Source organism: Peromyscus californicus, unplaced genomic scaffold (genome assembly GCF_007827085.1).
Source record: "Peromyscus californicus insignis strain IS unplaced genomic scaffold, ASM782708v3 Scaffold_21__1_contigs__length_65335640, whole genome shotgun sequence".
Lineage (NCBI taxonomy): Eukaryota > Metazoa > Chordata > Mammalia > Rodentia > Cricetidae > Peromyscus > Peromyscus californicus.
Genome location: NW_026294514.1, coordinates 16,911,601 through 16,932,283, shown reverse-complemented (window position 1 = coordinate 16,932,283; position 20,683 = coordinate 16,911,601). Strand labels below are relative to the sequence as shown.

At 38.7% G+C, this 20,683-nt stretch overlaps 1 protein-coding gene across 1 annotated transcript in view; it reads right to left on the bottom strand.

Moving 5' to 3' along the window:
* The window catches only part of Zdbf2 (zinc finger DBF-type containing 2), a 45,527-nt gene extending 25,269 nt beyond the window's left edge, over positions 1-20,258 (bottom strand). The window contains 5 exon segments of the mRNA XM_052749645.1: positions 3,965-3,991; positions 3,993-4,100; positions 13,180-13,286; positions 15,613-15,665; positions 20,031-20,258. Of these exon segments, the coding sequence (XP_052605605.1) occupies positions 3,965-3,991; positions 3,993-4,100; positions 13,180-13,239 (195 nt within the window). The 5' untranslated portion in view covers positions 13,240-13,286; positions 15,613-15,665; positions 20,031-20,258.
* Between the last annotated feature and the right edge of the window lie 425 nt (positions 20,259-20,683).

Genomic DNA, 20,683 nt, shown 5'->3' with positions numbered 1-20,683 from the left:
CAAAACAAAAAACAAAAAAAAAAGGTTGCTAGTTCCTGACCACTGTTACAACTCTTGGAATTATTTCCCATCATGCTGATGTGAGACTCTTCCTGCAATATTACCTTAGCCCCAGGAAAATCAAGTATGCCAGTCTCAAAATCCTCTCGCTACAAACTCCCCTACTGTCCAGTACCCATCACCAGAGCTAGACTGCTGGTAATAAAGAGGACAAGTGCACAAGGGAACAAAGATTCCACTAAAATCCAACCTTGTCCTCTCTGCTAAGGCCAACAAAGAAGAGCAATGTGAATGGAGAAGTGCGCCTGTGTGAGCTACAAGAGCCACATTATACATGCCCCACATGGGTTCACTGAGAATTTTTCAACAGAGATCACATAAAACACACAAAATACTTGTATGTAGTGCACTACACCATCACAGAACTAACACATCCATAACCATCTATCCACAAATATAGCACCTAGAAAACCCTCTACTGCCCCATACCAATCTAACAGCCCTTCTCTCTTAGCCAAGTGTAACTATAACCCTGATTTCTGATACTGTAGTTTTGAAAGGTTCTGAAATATATATAAATGACACCATACAAAATGTATTCTTTTGCACTGAGCTCCTCTCATTCAACACTGCATTTATATTATTATTCAACATTAGTTGTCTTCTGTTCATCTTCATGTACACACCTGAACTCTGTTGTATGAATGTATCCTATTTTGTGCATTCTGCTCTTGATAGATTTTGGATATTATAAAGAATCCTGCAAAGAACCTTGTTGTCTTGTGTGACAAGGCACATGTATTTTGGGGGATAGATTACTAGGAGTAGAATTTCTGTGCCATACAGTGCATGTATGTTTAGCTTCAGTATCTAGTTTTCCAAAGTAGTTGGAACAACTTATGCCTCAACCAACAGTATATCTTTATCTTTGCATTGCTCTCCTTCATCATCAACACTTACTATTCTCTTTTTTACATTTTAGCTATTGTGGAAGGTGTTCAATGCCATATATTGTGGTCTTAATCCATAATCTGATTGACAGCTTTTCATTTTTGCTGGCAGTCCAGATTGTGTCTAATTATGGCTCCATTCAAATTTCTTCCTGATGTCCTTTTTTTTTTTTTTTCAAAGATGGGGTCTTCATTACGTAGCTCAGGTTAGCCTTGAATTCAGTATCCTTGTCTCCAAAATGTTGGGTTACAAGCAAATGCCACCATGCCAGCTCCTCTTCCTGTTTTTCAAATAGATGTCTTCTCTATTAACTTGTAGAATTTATTTATTCTGGACACAATCTCTTCTTTCAAGTATCATCTTCCTTTCTGTAGCCGGTCTTATTGTCTCACTTCCTTTCTATAGTTGGTCTGGTCTTCTCACTTCCTTCCTGTAGCTGGTCTTGTCTTCTCACTTCCTTTCTGTAGCTGGTCTGGTCTTCTCACTTCCTTCCTGTAGCTGGTCTTGTCTTCTCACTTCCTTCCTGTAGCTGGTCTTGTCTTCTCACTTCCTTTCTGTAGCTGGTCTTGTCTTCTCACTTCCTTTCTGTAGTTGGTCTGGTCTTCTCACTTCCTTCCTGTAGCTGGTCTTGTCTTCTCACTTCCTTTCTGTAGCTGGTCTGGTCTTCTCACTTCCTTCCTGTAGCTGGTCTTGTCTTCTCACTTCCTTTCTGTAGCTGGTCTTGTCTTCTCACTTCCTTTCTGTAGTTGGTCTGGTCTTCTCACTTCCTTCCTGTAGCTGGTCTTGTCTTCTCACTTCCTTTCTGTAGCTGGTCTTTTCACTTCCTTCCTGTAGCTGGTCTTGTCTTCTCACTTCCTTCCTGTAGCTGGTCTTGTCTTCTCACTTCCTTCCTGTAGCTGGTCTGGTCTTCTCACTTCCTTCCTGTAGCTCGTCTTCTCACTTCCTTCCTGTAGCTGGTCTTGTCTTTTCACTTCCTTCCTGTAGCTGGCCTTGTCTTCTCACTTCCTTTCTGTAGCTGGTCTGGTCTTTTCACTTCCTTCCTGTAGCTGGTCTTGTCTTCTTACTTCCTTCCTGTAGCTGGTCTGGTCTTCTCACTTCCTTCCTGTAGCTGCTCTTGTCTTCTCACTTTCTTTCTGTAGCTGGTCTTCTCACTTCCTTTCTGTAGTTGGTCTGGTCTTCTCACTTCCTTCCTGTAGCTGGTCTTGTCTTCTCACTTCCTTTCTGTAGCTGGTCTGGTCTTCTCACTTCCTTCCTGTAGCTGGTCTTGTCTTCTCACTTCCTTTCTGTAGCTGGTCTGGTCTTCTCACTTCCTTTCTGTGGCTGGTCTGGTCTTCTCACTTCCTTCCTGTAGCTGGTCTGGTCTTCTCACTTCCTTTCTGTACCTGGTCTTCTCACTGCCTTCCTGTACCTGGTCTTGTCTTCTCACTTTTTTAACCATCTACCACCTTCTTAATTTTATTGCAGCCACTTTAATTTTCTTTCAATGTATTTTGTTAACAGAAAGCTCTTCCTCACAAGTTATAAAGTGTTTCTCCAGTCTGTTATTAGTTCCTTTATTATGTTGCTTCCAACATTCACATCTATAATTCATTTGGGATGATTTTTACACACAAGATGATTCAACAACACTTTCATTTTTTTCCCAACTAGTTACTCAGCAGGCACATCAGCATCTACCTGCAGCAAGTCTTGTTCCCGGCTGCTCTGCAGCGTCGCCTTTGCCCCCGATCCATTCCACACACTCCTCCATCTCTGGACTCTGCCTCTATGCTCTTTCTACCTTTGCACCAAGACTGCCTTGTCTAATGAGTAAAGGGGAGAAAGAATGGTTCGCTGCTACTATACACCATCTCACTCAGATCTTCTTTAATTCTAGTACTCATCTTTTTCATTTCCATATTTATATTGGCTTAATTTTCATTAATTTATGTGATTTTCACTGTAATTTCATTGGATAAGTACAATAATTTGGGGAAATTGGACATTTTTAATATTAACTCTTTCAATCCATGAAAATATTACGTCCCTCTCCTGCCCAGTGCTGGGGATTAAACCTAGCCTAAAGCATGCTAAAGCAGGCATGCTATCACTGAGCTAAATCCTCAGCCTTCAGTGTTTACAGACTGTATGTAAAGATTTTATACATATGTTATAATTATTCCTCAGAATTTTATTTTCATGGATGTTACTGTAAATGCTATCTTTAGATCTCATTTTCTTCAGAGTATCTGCATATATGAATATGACTTTTTCTGTTGTTCCAACCACCTTGGTTTTTTGGTTTGTTTTTTAGCCAAAGGCTCCCCCATGGTGCCCAGGCTGATGCCAAATGCACAGAAAGACTCAAATGATCCTCCTACTTCAGCTCTCCAGAAGTTAGGACCACAGGCATGCACTACCACATCCAGCTCCAACAAGCTTTTAAACTCATTAATTCTAATAGTTTATCTATTTTTTGTTTTCTAGTCCATCATCATGTTATGACAACTAACTGCTTTTTAGCTTCTTACCCAATTATCTTGATCATTTAGTCATTTTTATCTTTTCCTTTCTTACTTCTGTGACTAAGGTCTCCCATAAAGAATTAAACAGAGCTCTAGTTTTTCCTTCGAGTTGCTGTCATCTAGAGCAGGCAAGTGCTCTACCACAGCAGGAGACACGCGCACACACTCTAGTCACTGAATATATTTTAATTGAAGCAGTAAGTCTATTTTCACTTAGGCATACTTGGCAGTCTGTTATTTATTATTCTTATGGGTATTTTCTCTCTTCTTTCTTCCTCTTCATTATTCTAATTTCCCCATTTTGTTAGCTCGGTAGTTACAGACTCTCTTCACAGTCTACTAGTAGGGACAAATGACAAGTCTAAACTATCAAAGTCTACAATTACTAACTACCTTATTCTCTCCTTAAACCATGTAAGATCCTTAGAAATTAACTCCACTTACTACCCTCCCAACCTACATCGCTCTTAATCCCACAAACATGATTTATTGATTGCCTACATATTTACCTGTCCATTGTTCTTCATTACTTCCTGATAGCTCTGAGCTTCCATCTGGAATCATTTTCCTTCTGCCTGAAGAACTCCTTTTAGTTTTTCCTTTAGTGAGAGTCTGCTGGTGACAAATTCCCTTAATTTTTGTTTCCTGAAAATATTTTTATTTTACCTTATGTTTAAAAGTTATACTTATTGAGTAGAGAATTCTAGGTTGGCGGTTGTTTTTTTTCTTTTGGCTCCCATTGTTTTCTATCGAATACTCCACTAGGTCTTGGCCCCATATTTCTTCACTGCCTTAGTAGTTTTCCAAAGCCTTGAAATATATATATGTGTGTCTATACATATATATGCATATATACACACACATATATATATTTTTTCCAAGCTTTCAAAGTTAATACAAATTATCCTGGCTGTCAACAACAGAGTGTTTTTAAGTTCCAATTTAGTGCAAGAGTGTCCAAATGAATAAAAAATACTTTAAATGTTAGGCAAAAAAAAAAAAGGCATCAAATCTTTATTGAATAGAACCTGTAGTTAAAGAAGTAATGTTTGAAAACTGCCAAAGGTTCAACAAGTCCAGTCATGTAATGAAACAATTCATCATTCATAAGAGAAAGATAAAGAGACTTCATTTATTTTCTGCCTCATGTTTATGACCAGCATTAAAAAAAAATTTAAAAGAGTAGAGGGGTTAAAAAAAATCACAACAAAAAACTTTTTACTATGAAATTAATTGATTTCTATTAGATAAAGAAGACAAATGCCACCACATATTATACAGTTATCTTAGATATCATCTAAGATAAAAACAAGTCAGCATTTATAAAACCAGAACATCCTTATAAACTGTTTCACATACACAAAGTTACAGCTTAGATCGGGAAGAAAAACTTGAGACACTTCTAAATGAACAACCCTGGTCAGAAAACGGTAGCTACTACTACCATGAGTACTTGTGTCAAAACATACACAACAGTCAGTGAAATTCTTTCAACAAAAACAGAAGGGCACACTATTCACTTCAGTCTATGAAACTGTTAGTACCCTAATACCAAAATGACACAAAAGACACCACAAGAAAGTCACACACCAATACTCCTTACAAATATATATGTAAAAATCCTTAAAAATTATTAACAAACAAAATCCAGCAACATCAAAAGAGAACTAACTGTATGCCCTAACCAAGTAAGATCTATCCAGGAATGTTAAGAGTAGGGTAACATCCAAAAAACCAGTCTGTGCTACACACTGACCCACAACTAACCAAAACCCTAATATGACTAAATCTAGATACAATTTAAGGAATTAGGATTAAATGACACCAAAAGGATGAAGTTCTAATACAGCATTGATTGTTGACCTTATAAGAGGAAGAGAGATTATCCTCCCTGCACAAGGGAAGACACATTGAGAAGGCAGCCATGTACAAGCTAGGAAAGTAGATAAATAAGTCAGCTAGTATCTTACTCTTGGACTTCCTAGCCTTTAGAACAGTAAGAAAAAAACTCAAGTTGCTTAAGCCAGCTAGTACTACCATGTTTTATTATGGCAGCCTGAGCTACTACACTTATATAACATATATGCATGTGACAAATCCTGCACTCTTTCATAAGGAAACATTCAATAAACTAGGAAATAAACTGGGAACAGAAGATCATTTCCTAAATCTAACAAGGTCTTCTATATAAAACCACACTATGTATCATATTTAATATTGACAGGATGAAAGCTTTCTCCCTAAGATCAAGAGAGACAAGAGATATCTATTCTCGCCACTTCTACTAGATACTTACTAAATTAGAGAGGTTCAAGGAAAGAAAAAGAGGATCCAGATTAAAAAACTAGTGTGATGACTTTGTACATGGAAGAATCTTATACACAAAAAGTCTTAAGGACTCACCAAAAAAATTAGAACTAGTAAGTTCTACAAAGTTGCATGATGTAAGAGCAATATTTTAAAAAGTAATTATAGTTCTATACACTAGAGATAAACAAAAGTATATTTACCAAAACAATAGCATCAACAATATTAATGAATAAATTTAACTGTACCCTGAAAAGCACAAGATGAGGTTGAAAGGTTTTTAAGAAGCTGTATACAATGGAAATACATTCTCCCTGCTCACAAATTGGAAGGCTCAGTGCTAAGATGGATACTCCACAAATTCCTCTGCAGAAGCAACACAATCCCTATCAGAATCTGCCTGCCTTTCTGAAGAACCCAACCTTAGGGAAAAAAAACTGAAGAACAGAGAAAGCCTATGGTGTTTAGTGGGGACGATGAAATGGGGAAATGGTGGTATATCTGTGTTCTAAAAAAGACAGAAAACCTATTCAACCTAACAGACTAAAACTGTCTATCTTAGCAAAGATATGGCTGATCAAAGGACCTCTGAAACTTGACCCAAAAAAGGTTGTATGTACTACAAGATGAGATCTTGAATGCTTTTCAAAGACTCACATACTGAAAGGTTAGTCTTTAGTTTGATACTATCAGAACCCTTAAAAGGTGGGGGTCTAAACCGGAGGTTTTAGGTCACTCAGAAAATGCCTCCAGTGAACATTTAGGAGTCCCGTTGTTTTGTCTGTTTTTCCCACTCCACAGCTTGTGTCACTACACTCCATGCCAAGCTGTGTTGTGTCACCACAAGCCCACAGTAATAGAACCTATCAATTACAGACTAAAGTGTCTCCAAACTGAGAACCCAAACCAAACTTCTCTATGTAAGTCGACTATCTCAAGTATTTTGTTATGGTACAGAAAGATGACAAATAGCTCCCAGTCATCACTGTCAAGTTGCTAAAAATAAGAGAATTCTAAAGATAGCAACAGAAAAGCATCAAATCACATAAAAGGTAATTACCACTAGACTAAGAAAATTTGTCAGCAGAAACCTTATAGGATGAAAAATATTCAAATAAAAAAAAGAAAACAAACAAACAAACAAAAAATCCAACCAGTACTATACCCAGCAAAGCTATCCTTGAGAAATATAGTCTTTCCAAAACACAAAAACTGCAGTAATTCCCCACCATCAGTCCATCCATCCCTAAAAGAAATGTCTGTTAGAGTTCTACACTAAAAGTAAAGACCACTAGCATCATAAAATATGCAAATATAAAACTCAACAGTTGTTCAGATATACAAGAGAAGAATCATACAGAAGATCATCAAACCACAAAAATGAGTAGGGAACAAAACATATACCAAAAATTAGGAAAAAACATTAAAAATATAACAAGAGTGTATCATTACTTGTCAATAACAAGCTTGAACAACATCCAATTCTCAAAAGAAAGGATGTAGACTGGCTCAATAGGAATTTTTCAAAAAAGACTCAATGTTATGTTGCTCTAAGAAACTTATTTCATCAGTAAAGTGACAACACTTCCTAGAGGTGAGGGACAGAAAAAAAGACAGACCATGTAAACAAAACCAGGCAGGAGTACCCATATTTGTATCAGTATCAATAGACTTGGAGTCAAAAACTGGGGAAACAAGACATAATGACAAAAAATTCAACTCAATAAAAGGAAATAATATATATATATACTATATATAGTATATATATATGTATGTTTAAAATAAATGCCACCACAAATAAACCACCTAAAAATTATATATAGTATATAATTAGCTCTAAATATTAGATCTAAAAGGAGATTCTGGTACAGTAATGGGAACTCAAAATCCCACTTCCATCAGTGGAAAGACCATCTACACAAAAACTATAAAGAAGCTGATTATATATTACATAATATATTTTTTATGATTATATGATTATATATTACATAATATTTTTCTTTATATATTATATAAAGAAACTGTTTATATATTACAGACCAAAGGGTCCAGACAGACATTTACAAAACAGTTCATCCAACACCCACAGAAAAGCATTATTCTCATTATCAACATGTGGGACATTCTCAACAAATTTTAAAAAAAATAAAATCAGCACATGTATCTGATCAGAATTGAATAAAACTAGCAATAAAGAGTATCTTCAGAAACTACACAAGGACATGGAAATTAAAGATGTTCATGGGTCAAAGAAGAAATCAAAAGAAAATTTTAAATGTCTTAAAACAAACTGAAATTGGAATAGCACACTACAGCCTATGGGATGAAGCAAAAGCAATACAGATGAAAGTTTATAATGCATTACAGCTCACATTTAAAAAAATGTTTAAATACCACCACAAATCAACAACCTAAAAGAATCAAGAACATGGGCTGGAGAGATGGCTCAGCTGTTAAGAGCACTGGCTGCTCTTCCAGAGGTCATGAGTTCAATTCCCAGCAAGCACGTGGAGGCTTACAACCATCTCTTATGGGATCTGATGCTCTCTTCTGGCATAAAGTCATATATGCAGATAGAGCACTCATATATATAAAATAAATAAATCTAAAACAAACAAAAAAGAATTAAGAACACACCAAACTCATAGCAGTAAGAGGAAATAAATAGCAAACAGCAGAAACAGACTAAAAGTTACCTACATGCACATGTGTTAAATTATTCATTTGTAGATGGCAATCTTTAAAAAAATAAAAAGATTTATTTATAGGTGTATAGGTGTTTTGCCTGCATGTATGTGTGTGCACCACATGCATGCCTGGTACACATGGAGACCAGAAAAGAGTGTCAGACCCCCTGAAACTGAAGTTACAGCCATGTAGGTACTGAGAACCAAAACCAGGTCCTCCACAAGAGCAGCAATCACTCACCTACTGAGCCATCTCTTCAGCCCCAAATGACATAATTTTACTGACTAGGAAAGAAAAAAACAAACAAACTAGACCCCATTAAAATATTTTAAAACTGAAAAACAAATTCAATAAAAGTGCAGGATACAAAAACATGCAAAAAGCAGCTGTTCTACACATTGTTAAAAGTTTACCAAGAAAGCTACCAACAGTAGTAATAATAATAATACTACCAACAGTAGTAATAATAATACTACCACCGACGGATGAAGTAACCAAAGACATAAGTGATCTCTACAACGAAAGTCACAAAATGTGAAGAGAGTGAAACTGGGCTGGAGAGGTGGCTCAGAAGATAACAGCACTGGCTGTTCTTCCAGAGGTCCTGAGTTCAATTCCCAGCACCCACATGGTGGCTCACAACCATCTGTAATGAGATCTGGTGCCATTTTCTGGCCTGCAGGCATACATGCAGGCAGAACATTGTGTACATAATAAATAAATAAATCTTTAAAAAAAAAAAAGAGTTGCTTTGAGGCTGGGCGGTGGTGGCACTCGCCTTTAATCCCAGCACTTGGGAGGCAGAGCCAGGTGTATCTCTGTGAGTTCAAGGCCAGTCTGGTCTACAAAGTGAGATCCAGGAGAGGCACCAAAACTACACACAGAAACCCTGTCTCAAAAAAACAAAAATAAATAAATGAATGAATGCATGCATGAATGAATGAATGAATAAATAAATAATAAGTAAATAAAATGAAGAGCTGCTTTGGTTATGGTGTGTCTTCCCAGCAATGGAACAATAACTAAGACACACTCCTCGTAAGTGTTAAGACCCAAAACTATGAAACTACTGGAAGAAAACACAAGAGGCATGAACATGCCATGGTGCACATATGGAAGTCAGAGGACAACCTCAGGTGCCAGCTCTCTCCTTCTACCTTGTTTGAAGTCAGGGTCTCTGCCCAGTACTTGTTCACTGCCACACATCATTCTTTGCCTTGCCTCCTCCTGTCTTGGCACAGATTGGCTCCAAGTACAGAAGCACACTGCCATGACTTGCTCTACAGTGTTCTAGAGATTCAAACTCAGTCCTTAAGTTTGTGTGGCAGGTGTTCCATCAAGCTACTTCACCAGCCAACGATTCTTACTTTACTATTGGTTTTTGGTGGTGGCAGTGGTTTTTTTGAGATATGATCTCATGTATCTCTGCCTTGTCGCAAACTCATTATGTAGTTAAGGCTAGCCTTCATCTCCTGATACTCTTGCTTCTACACTTCCTAACTGCTGAGAAGGCACGAGCCACCATATCTAGCCACCCAAAGGATTCATTCTAGAATATATAAGGGACTCAAACAACTCAACAGCAAAATATAATTTATTTTGAAAATGGGCAAATATCCTGTGTATAGACACATTTAAAAAATAATATACAATATACAAACAGCAAACTAATATACGAAAAAGTTAGATATCATTAATCATCAAGTAACTATAAATCAAGACAATAAACTATCTTCTCAATCCTGTAAGAAGGGCTACTAAGAAAAAGATTTTTAAAATGGCAAGTTCTAATGGGATGTGGCAGAGGAGGAGCAATACTATAAGACTAATGTTAAACGTAGAACCATTACAGAAAACAGGACAGAGGTTCCCTGGAAAACTAAACACAGAACCTCTTATAATAGAAAATCCCACTACTGATGCATAGCTAGAAGAAATAAAATCTGTATGCCAAGGCAACATCGGCATTCTTCCGTTTACTCTAGAATATTCACAATGGCCAAAAAAGGAATCACTACAGGTGTCCACAGACAGATGGGTGGATAGAGTGGTCACCCAAGCTTGACAAGGACAGAAGGATGGGAAGAGGAGGGTTAATGGGGATGAAGGACAGGTGAATAAGTGGAATGACTTCTAATGTTCTACAGAACAGGAATAGTAACTATGGTTTACTTTATCATATAATGATATACATTAACTGTCTATTTCAAAAGAACAGAGAGATGTTCCTAGTACAAAGAAATAATAAATGTCTGAGATGACAGGCCAATTATCATGATCTGATCATTACATATTGTATACATGTGCTGAAATATCACACAATTATCTGATAAATACATACAATTACTATATGCCAGTTTAAAATGTTTTTTTTAAAAGACTACAGTACTAGCATTACGATGCATATGTAGACCAATAGAACAGAACTGAGAACAAGGAAATAAACTCTTACAATTTGAAGTAGTTGATTTTTCAACAGATGTGACAAGTGAACAGGAAAGACTGCTCTTTCCAACAGAGAGTGTAATGATTACTGGATATCACAAGCCAAAGAATGAAACTAGATTCCATCCCTCATCTATATAAAAATTAATTCAAATTGAACAGAAGACCTAATTATAAGAGCAACTGTGAAACTCTTAGAGGAAAATATAGGCATAAATCTTCATGATGTTGGGCTGGGCAATCTTTCATCAAAGACAACACAAAGAAAAGCACTGAGGTGAAAGAAGAAGACTCCTCAAGCCTGAGACCAGCCTGGACTGCACATAAGAACTGTCTTTAATGTTGAAAAGAGATCATAAACAAATTGAAATTGTTTGGGGGTGTAGAGGAGAAACAGGTCTCACTATGTAGTCCAAACTAGCCTGGAACTTGTAATATTCCTGCTTTCGCCTCCTAAATTGTGGGACTGCAGGCAAGCATTACCACACCTAGCAAAATTTAAAATGTTTGCGCATCAAAGCATGCCGTCAACAATGTGGAAAGACAAGCCACAGAGTAGGACAAAGTGTTACAGTCACACTGTTTCATAAAGGTCTGCTAGCCAGAAGAAAGGCTTAAAACTCATCGTTAAAAAAGACAAAATGGACCAAAACATGGACATAGGATCTGAATAGGCATTTGTCCAAAGCATGGACACAAACAGCCAATAAGCACACGAAAAGATGCTTAATGACACTGGTGAATGCAAATCAAAGTCACAATGAGATATCACTTCACATCTACAAAATGACGATAATTAAAAAAAAAAAGAGAGATAGGTGCTGGCAAGGATGAGGAGAAACTGGAACCCTCATGCATTGCTGGAGGTAACATAAAATACTAGAGCCACTTTGGAAAACAGTGAGGCAGTTCCTCAAAAAAAAAAGTTATCATATGACCCAACAATTCCACTCCTACATATATACCCAAGAGAACTGAAAATGTATGTTCACACAAAAAAAATTATACACAAATATCCATAGCAACAATATTCATGGTAGCCAAAAAAAGTAAAAACAACCTAAGCATCCATCAATTGTTGAATGAATAAATAAAATGTGATATTACTTTTATAATGGAATATTATTCAGCCATAATGAGGTAGTAATACATGCGATGATATGAATGAACCTTGAATATATTAGGCTAAATGGAAAGTCGGGCACAAAAGTCACAAGCACACGCTTCCATTTTGAGGAAATATCCAGGATAGTCAAATATTTTGAAACAGAAAGTAGATTAGTGGTTGCTAGAGGTTAGAGATCCAAGGGTACTGTTCGGTAGGTATGTGGTTTCCTTTTAAAGATGAAAATTAGACAATATAACACTTTGTGTATACACTAAAGGTCACTGAATTTCACTTTAAGGGGGGAAGTTTATAATGAAAGAATTACATTCCAACAAAATAAATAGGAAAGAACCCCCATACCAACGCTCTCATCAGCATCCAGAATGATCCTTCTAAAATATGAGTTCGGTAATACAGTTACCCTTTTCATAGTGCTATGACGGCCACCAACCTCAGTGGCATAAATAAAAGTCAATGCTCTCCCCTTAACCTACAAGGATGGCTGCACATTTCCTGAGACAGGGTCTCACTGTATACCTGCCTCTACTGCTCTCCCCTTAACCTACAAGGATGGCTGCACATTTCCTGAGACAGGGTCTCACTGTATACCTGCCTCTACCGCTCTGTGCTGGGATTAAAGGCGGGCAGCCCCGTGCCCAGGAACCTACTGAGTTTTACAGACTCTCTCACCCTTCCTTTTTCACCTGGTACCTGGCACCTATGGTCCAGCTTCCACTGCAGTCATACTGGCCTCTTGACTCCGGTCAGCATAATACTCTTCTCCTTCAGGGTATTTCCTCTGCCTGAACTCTTCCTCCATATGTATGCAAACCTGGCACTGAACTTCTTTCAAATGCCAATTCAAATGTCACTTTAAAAAAAAAAAAAAAAAAAAAAAAAAAGCCTTATCTGGCCATTCTACTTAACCAGCACTCTCTCGTTTACCTTCTTATTAAAAGTATATGATTACTTATTTTCTTACTAAACTATACTGTAAACTCTATGAAAAAAATTTGTTTTTGTTCGTGATCATAGTCTTGTACTCTTAAACAGTATCTGCAAACCAGCAGATTCTCAACAAAATCCATTCAGGGAATGAATGAGCCAATCTAATCAAATGGAAAGGAGAAACTCGTATCTAAGGTGCTAAGTGTGATCGTGTGGGGGACCTCTCACCTGTTCCAGGTTAGGATACTGCACACGGCAATAGCTGCAGTACCCTTGTCTTTTCTGCATCTTAACTAGTCAGTCAGGAGGCTACTGGCTGAGCTCAAATGGTCAGACTACAAAGGAAGAGAAAAGAAGCAATAAAAAAATAATAATAATAATAATAAACAATAATTCTTTATTACTATTAGGAAAATAGCTCAAAATCATTCCTGTTTGTTTTTTGAGGCAGAAGGTCACTATATACCTTAAGCTGACCTAGAATTCACTATGTAATCCAAAACTAGCCTGAAAATCGCAATCCTTCTGCCTCAACTTCGTGAGCACAGGAATAATAAGCATGCACCATCATGCCTAACTTCCACCTGTCCTGTTTCTATTGATGAGGAGAATAATACAAAGCAGACATCAGCTACTGAGTCAATATGCATCACTGGAAAGAGCAGTTTGCTGCAGTTATCTGAAGACCATGAAGGTTCTTATCCATTTTCTATAGTTCTGAGTTACCAGAAAATTATTCCAGATGAAATAATACAGCACTAGATTTCTAAAGACCATATTACTATAATATACTTACTACACCCTTCTGAAACACTATTTTCCCGAGTTCTTATAACAAAAACTCCAGGTTATCTGAACTTGTGCTATCAGAGAGAGCATCTAATTCTCTATCGTAAGAGTAAAGATGTCATGTGGCAGTTTATGCTCAGCTCAAAGCTTCTATTATAATTTATCAGAGTTGTTAAAAATATAAAGAACAACTGAAGTGGTCTCTGAATCACAAAACTTCCTAACTGTATAAACCACAAACAATTGAGAGTTTTTATTAGTAGTACTTTTGAGATTTCTTGACCAATAAATGGTTTGCTAGTTTTTATGCACCTAAAACTATAAGTCTTCCATAATATATCCAAGTTCAAAATCAAGCTGAATGCTAAAATCATTCCCCAAATTCTGAATCAGTAGAAGTGAGTTAGCGCCTAGGATTCAGCATTTTTAAAGATTCGCCATGCTGTTTAAAAGGGGGCTTCAGAGTAAGTCTTACACTGCTCCCTACAGTGTGTCTCTTCTGTGCTTGTATTTTGCTTCTATATGAAACCCTACGGCTTTGCAAAAATAATATAAAAAGGTATTCCTCTCTTGAAGTCCTTTCCACTCTCAGGAGTTCTTACTTTTCTAAATAAATATGCATTTACTCTGCTAAAAGAGAGATTGATTCCCTAGATATCTCCATACATAGCCAATTAATTTGTTGGCAACACACACGCGCACGCGCGCGCACGCGCGCACACACACACACACACACACACACGCACTGTTGCAGCTATTTTAATAAATTCAACGCAGTGTACTTGCTGTTTTGTTAAAACTGAAAAGTTTAATTCTAATTATTTAAACATTCTTGTCTGTTGGAATATATACAACAGAATCATTCAATGTGCTGTATTTAGAGGAAGAAGGTGGAAACAGTCTTGATGTATTGCCCGGGCTGCCTTTTGACTCCTAATCCTTAGCGTCTCAAGCACTGAGATTACAGGCTTGTGCCACCAAGCCTGGCTCTGTACTTCTGAGTAAGATTATTCCACAATGTAAAAAGCGTAACTATTAAAACCAATGGTTGAAAAATTAAATTATAACCTCAAAACTAATAAAATGAGCAAAAGCTTTATCAAGTCAACACCTCATCATAATATTCACTTACCTATCACTCTGTACTGAGACCCTTTGCTTTTCTGACTTCCCACACTTATAGTGAAAACAAATCAATTAAACCAGCATCTGAAATAATGTATGTGAAATTTTAAAACTGGATCTTCCCCCCATTAATTCACCTGATTTATTAATTGAAAACCAGAGAACAGGACAAAGCTCATAGTTATATTTGTAGATAAGACAATTTTTATCCTAAGTGAGTCCTAGAACATAAAACTAAACTTTGAAAATTATAAAATAACAAATGTTTTAAGCACTTAACTATCTAATTAAAACATTCACTAAATGAAGGCAAAATGAGTGTAACGTCACATACACAAATATGAAAGCTTACAGCCTTGAACTCCAGGGCTCCAGCAGCTGCCGTTTCTATCACCTTTCACGCCACGGTGATTTACAACAGATCAGAAGCACGTGCTGACATTTTTTAAATTTAACATTCCAGGACCTCACCTACAACTTACCAGATCCAATCCCTTGAAGTAGGAAGACAACACACATATATTACACAATTAAAATATTCAAGCTGATTCTAAATGGACCCAAGAACATCAGTACATTTTTTATGAACTAATAAAAGTTTAATTATTAAAAGGATCATATATCCAGGGTCTAGAATTATACTGCTTTGCATGGGTCAATAGGTCTTTTTATATAGATTTGAATTCTACTAGAACCAGGTTGATTGAATGCTTGTTTTTTTTTTTTTTAAATTGAAAAGTGGATTACCTTGAGTAGACAAGATCAGGTAGGTCTTCAGCTGCGCCAATCTGGACAAGCGTCTGTAAATTAAAATAAAACAACTCTTTAGACAGTAAGTCTCACATCTATAGTTGACCGAACAAACACTCCCTAGTCAGACTGGTATTTGAAAAGTAACACAATTATTTCCAGTAACAGGAGAAAATATTAAATTTTGAACACAAAGCACTTTACATACTACCATACACCTCCCCAAAAGACAGAGCAGAGACTGTGGGTCCACCAAGCCCCCATGCACTTGGCTCTTTGGGCTCCAGGAACAACAGCTGTAAAAGAAGGTAAGGCACACTTGTGCCTTCAGCAAGTTAAGGGAAACAAAAATTGCCCAAAACCAAAGTAGGTTTCTAGTGAAATTTTGAAAGGAAAACACACGCGTGAAACGTAAGTTTGGTCCTGGTACCTAATTCTGTTACCATACTAGTTTTAATAAAAAATAATTGTCACTTCTTATCATCCATCTGTATCAGTAGACAGTTATGCAGAATGATCGAGGCTTTTAAATTCCTTGTAATTATGGGTCAAGTGTTAACCTGTACCCAGGACCACTTGTAAAGAAAAATTCCAACATTTAGTTTCAAAAGAACCGATAAAACCATTTCTTACGCAAGTATATGTTGTCAGGCACCTGCCTGGTACAGAACTCTGTCCTGGGAGCTTTAGGGGATGAACACAAGCTCTCCTGCCACCGAGGAGTGTAAAATGGAACTGGAAAATCAATGCAGAAGTGTGAAGTGGTATCTGAGAACTGACGAAGTAAAAATAGTACGCATGAGGCAGAGTAAGGCGGCGTGCTAGAGCTCTTGCCTGGCATGCGAGAGGCTTGGACCGGATCCACTACTACTGCCAATGATAAAAATGTGATAATGGGTCAAATTATCAAGATCAACTGAGAAATCTAGTGGTTAAGGATATAAAGGTAGGTATCGTTTTTAACCAAATTTTGGGAATGAGTAAAATTTACTTACAGTAAGGTTAGGAAAAATAGTCCAAGAAGCAAATGAACGAACATAGGTATAAAAACAAAGAGGCGTCAAGTGCATTTGGAGAGACTGAATTAGTAAGTTCTGTGAAACAAACGTTTGATGTGAGAACTGACGGGGCAGCAAAACAGAAAAAGTAGGGTGAGTGTGGACATGGCAATATTCAAAAGCCAACCAAAAAAGAATTTAGAGTAGGATTTTTTTTAACAAGAGGTATATTAATGTTCTAAAGAAATTGTGTAACAGGAAAATACATGCTATTTTTCACTTTAAAATACCCTTTTTAATACAAGACATTTCTGTTGCACAATGGTAAAAAACAAGTAAATACAGAATATAAATATAAGCTGCGACCCTATCTTACCATTTGTCATTTTTACAGAAAGGGACTGATAAGGGGCATTCAATCTGTCACCCTCTGCTTTCCTCTAAACACGTAAGGAGAAGCACCTTTCCACGCCATTATGTAGAACTCCAAAATGCAATGTTGGATTGCTGCTTAGTCCCTCATTTTATTTGTGCAAGACAAAAACCTCTCATCCAACAAGATAAAAACCAGTAGCTGGTGAGCCAATAATTTTTAAAACACATACATACATAATCTTAGTATTTTACTTTAAAACGTATAATATATGTATTTGTTTAAAATTGGGTTAGATTTTTTTTTCTTTTTTGCTTCGATGTTTAGAGAGTTTTTGTCTTTTTTTGGGGGGGGCAAATTAACCTGTACTTCAAGCCATATTTCTTTTACAGACCAATGTTATTCACTCCCAGTAAGCCTCCCTTTTACCGCTGTAACACAAGAGCCTAAATACATTTTCAAATCCAAGATTTGATTGTTTTCCATTTTTCCCAACCTCTTACAGATGTCACACCCAGTTATAGTTTTGAAAGAAACGCCTTTTTTTTTAGTCCAAAACAGGCTATTTTTCATAAAAATTCTAATACTATTTTTAATGACAATGTTTATACTCTCCATTCATTGGTTTTTGTAACATCTAAAATTGTATAAACCAGTCTAGGGCACTGAACAGATACCTGAATTGCATGGGATGCTGCTGCTGCTTTTTTATTAAAAAAACAAAAAAACAAAAAACAAAAAAACCCTCTCTTGCACATCTCAGATGCGGACTGGGTGACAACGAGATAACCCAGCAGCACTGCCGTCGTGGTCTGGAGCCCTACTGTCTTCCAGCTGTGTCACTGTGATGAGAACTAGCAAAATTCAGAATCCTCATAGGAAATACTTCCCAACTGCCTGACAAAGGACATCAACGTAATAAAAAAATAAATAAATAAGAAAAGACAATAGAAGGGTATCTGATTTTTAAATAAAACAATCTGAGCTGTTTATGGTGGTGCACACCTATAACCCTGCATTTGGGAGACTGACACGGGAGGATCCTGAATTCAAGGGCCGCCAGGGCTACAGAGGGAGACCCCCGTCTCAAAAATAAAAAAATAAATTAAAAAGTTAAATTTCAAACAAACAAACCCCACAATCTAAATTAGCTGTCTAGCAGTAGGAAATATGTGAAACAATCATAATCATAACAATGGTCAAGCCATATATTTAAAAAGACCATATTTTAATTTAGTGTCACTTCCTTCATATAACACTATCAACTACTTTTCACCTTTGCTTTTTTTTTTCCTTTTGGATTATCCATGCTATGCTGGCTTCCCGATGGCGACAAGCATCCTGGACACTTCCATTGGGTCCTAATAAAATAATAATAGCTAACCGTGAGCACTTAATCTGAGCCAGGCATGCTGTCAGCAGCTTCATATGCATTATCTTATCAAAAGATAGGAGGCGAACCAACGACGTTCAGAAAGAGGAGAGATATTGTTCCAGGTCTCACACCAAAACCAGGGTGGCTGGTGAATCTGAGCAAAAGGGGCTTCGGTTCTATAAAACGTTTCTTGATATTTTTTTTTTTAGAAATAATTTAGAATAATTTAGAAATCATTGTTTTAATATTAGTTAGATAAAAACAAATAATAAACAACCAAATTTGGTGCAATACACAATGCTACTACTCCAAAAAGAAGAAAGGATAAAATTAACATTTAGTTTAATTCCATCGTTTATCTCATTCTGAGTGTTTAAAGTACTTTAATGACTTTAAGTTTATTTAGCATGAGACCATAAGAAGCAATACCATTTTTATATTACAACCCAGTGCTTGAGAGAGAGAGAGAGCGCGCGCGCGCGCAGAGGTGTGCGCGAGCGCGCACACACACACACACACACATGCACGCACACACACGCATACGCAGTTTTTTTTTTTAAGGTTTCACAAAACAATACCCTAGTAATGTACATTCTGGAACTTTCTATGTTACCTTAATTCATTTTTTTAAATGTTAATCATGAATAATTAAATCAATTTAACAATTGACTAACCTGTAGAAAACTGCAGTGTGAAGAACAGTGCCCCAAATTATTAGGCAGAGTAAATAATATTTTATAGAAACTGGTTGCTACCCTGATTTCAGCTTTCTTCCAGCCAATAGGCTGACTACTGCAGTGATACGTAATCAAATTTTCAACGAGTTTCTTGCTAGCCTTTTACGCTTTGGTTTCAGAGCATACAGAAAAGTCCTCGATGTATTAAGTGAAAAGAACAGAAAATGAACACCCCCGCTTACGTAAAACACGCATATAAATCAAGTACATGAATTTATACATTCTCAAAAAGGAGGGACCGATAATCTGAAATTGTTAATGGACTCTCTCCAGTGGGTGAGATTTGCCACGGGCTTTCTACATGCCCCTCGCCGCCCCTGGGAGCGCAGAACTGCAGTAAAAACAAATACACATAAAAATACTATCATTTGGGGACAGAAACCATTTTAGTGCCTTGAGACCCCGCATCTTTTGCATTTCTTTCACGAGCTACCCAGAACTGTCGTCAGAAACCGTAGGACCTGAAAAAGGCCTTCTTGGGAGTTAGTAAAGACGATGGCGTCTTTGACCAGCTCCACACAACTGTTGCACGACGGCAGCAAAACGATCGTTAACACGCACACACTCACACGCCCCAGCATCGACGGTCTCCTGCAAAAACTCCGCGCCCGGGAAGGCCGGGGACCGAGCGCGCGGGCAACGCGGGGAAGGGGGTGTGTGGACAGGTGGCGCCCGACTGCCTCGCGGCCCGGCCCGCCCGCCGCCCGCCGCCCGCCGCCCGCCGCCCGCCGCCCGAGTCCCTGCTGCCCCCCGAGGCCCACCTCCTCCCTCCGCTGTGCCCCGCAGCCGCCCCGAAGCTGCGTGCCGAAGGGCCGCTCCGCTCCGTCGCGCCGCGCGCGGGAGCCCGGGCAAGCCGTCCACGCTGCTCCCGGGCAGAAAGCGGGTTTCCCGGCCCCGCACGCCGCCACGGCCCGCCCAGCCACGGCACTCACCTCCGTGGAAGCCGCCTGCACTCCTTCCGGGCCGCAGCCGGCCGCTGCCGGCCTGAGCGCGCTGCCCGCCGCTTGGGTTCCGCCGCGCCGCGAGGGTCCCGAAGCCGCCAGACCCCCCCCCAGCCACGCCCGCCGGGAGCCGAAGAGAGGAGCTCAGCGGAGCGCGTGTCGCTCGACGCGGGCTCCCAGATGCGACTGGGCTATCGACTGTCAAGGGGCTGGTCAAGACACCGCAGCCCCACTGCAGCTCTGACGTCAACCAAGGTGCGAACACTGGGCCCCTTCTGACGCACGGCCCCGGCGCCGCCCCCGGCCCCCGCGCCAGCCCCCGCCGCCGCCGCCGCCGCCGCCGCCGCCGCCGCGAGCCCCTTCCTCCCGCTCTTAAAGCGCACACTTCCTGCAGGCGCCGCCCCACGCGGCCCCCACCGGAATCTGAGCCTGGAGCAGGGACTCGGCGCCAAGCTTCAGCTTTTGGAGAAATGAGGGCCAAATGACCAGTTGAAAAATGTCTCGCAAAGCAACATGTGAATGCAGGCGAGGAGACCGGCGTTCAAGGGGTTAATCGGGCGCGCTCGGTTGCCCGGAGTCTGCAGTGAGGTGCCTCCACCAAAAGCTGCTTTTCAAAGATCCGTTTACTCAGGGCTAGACACTGT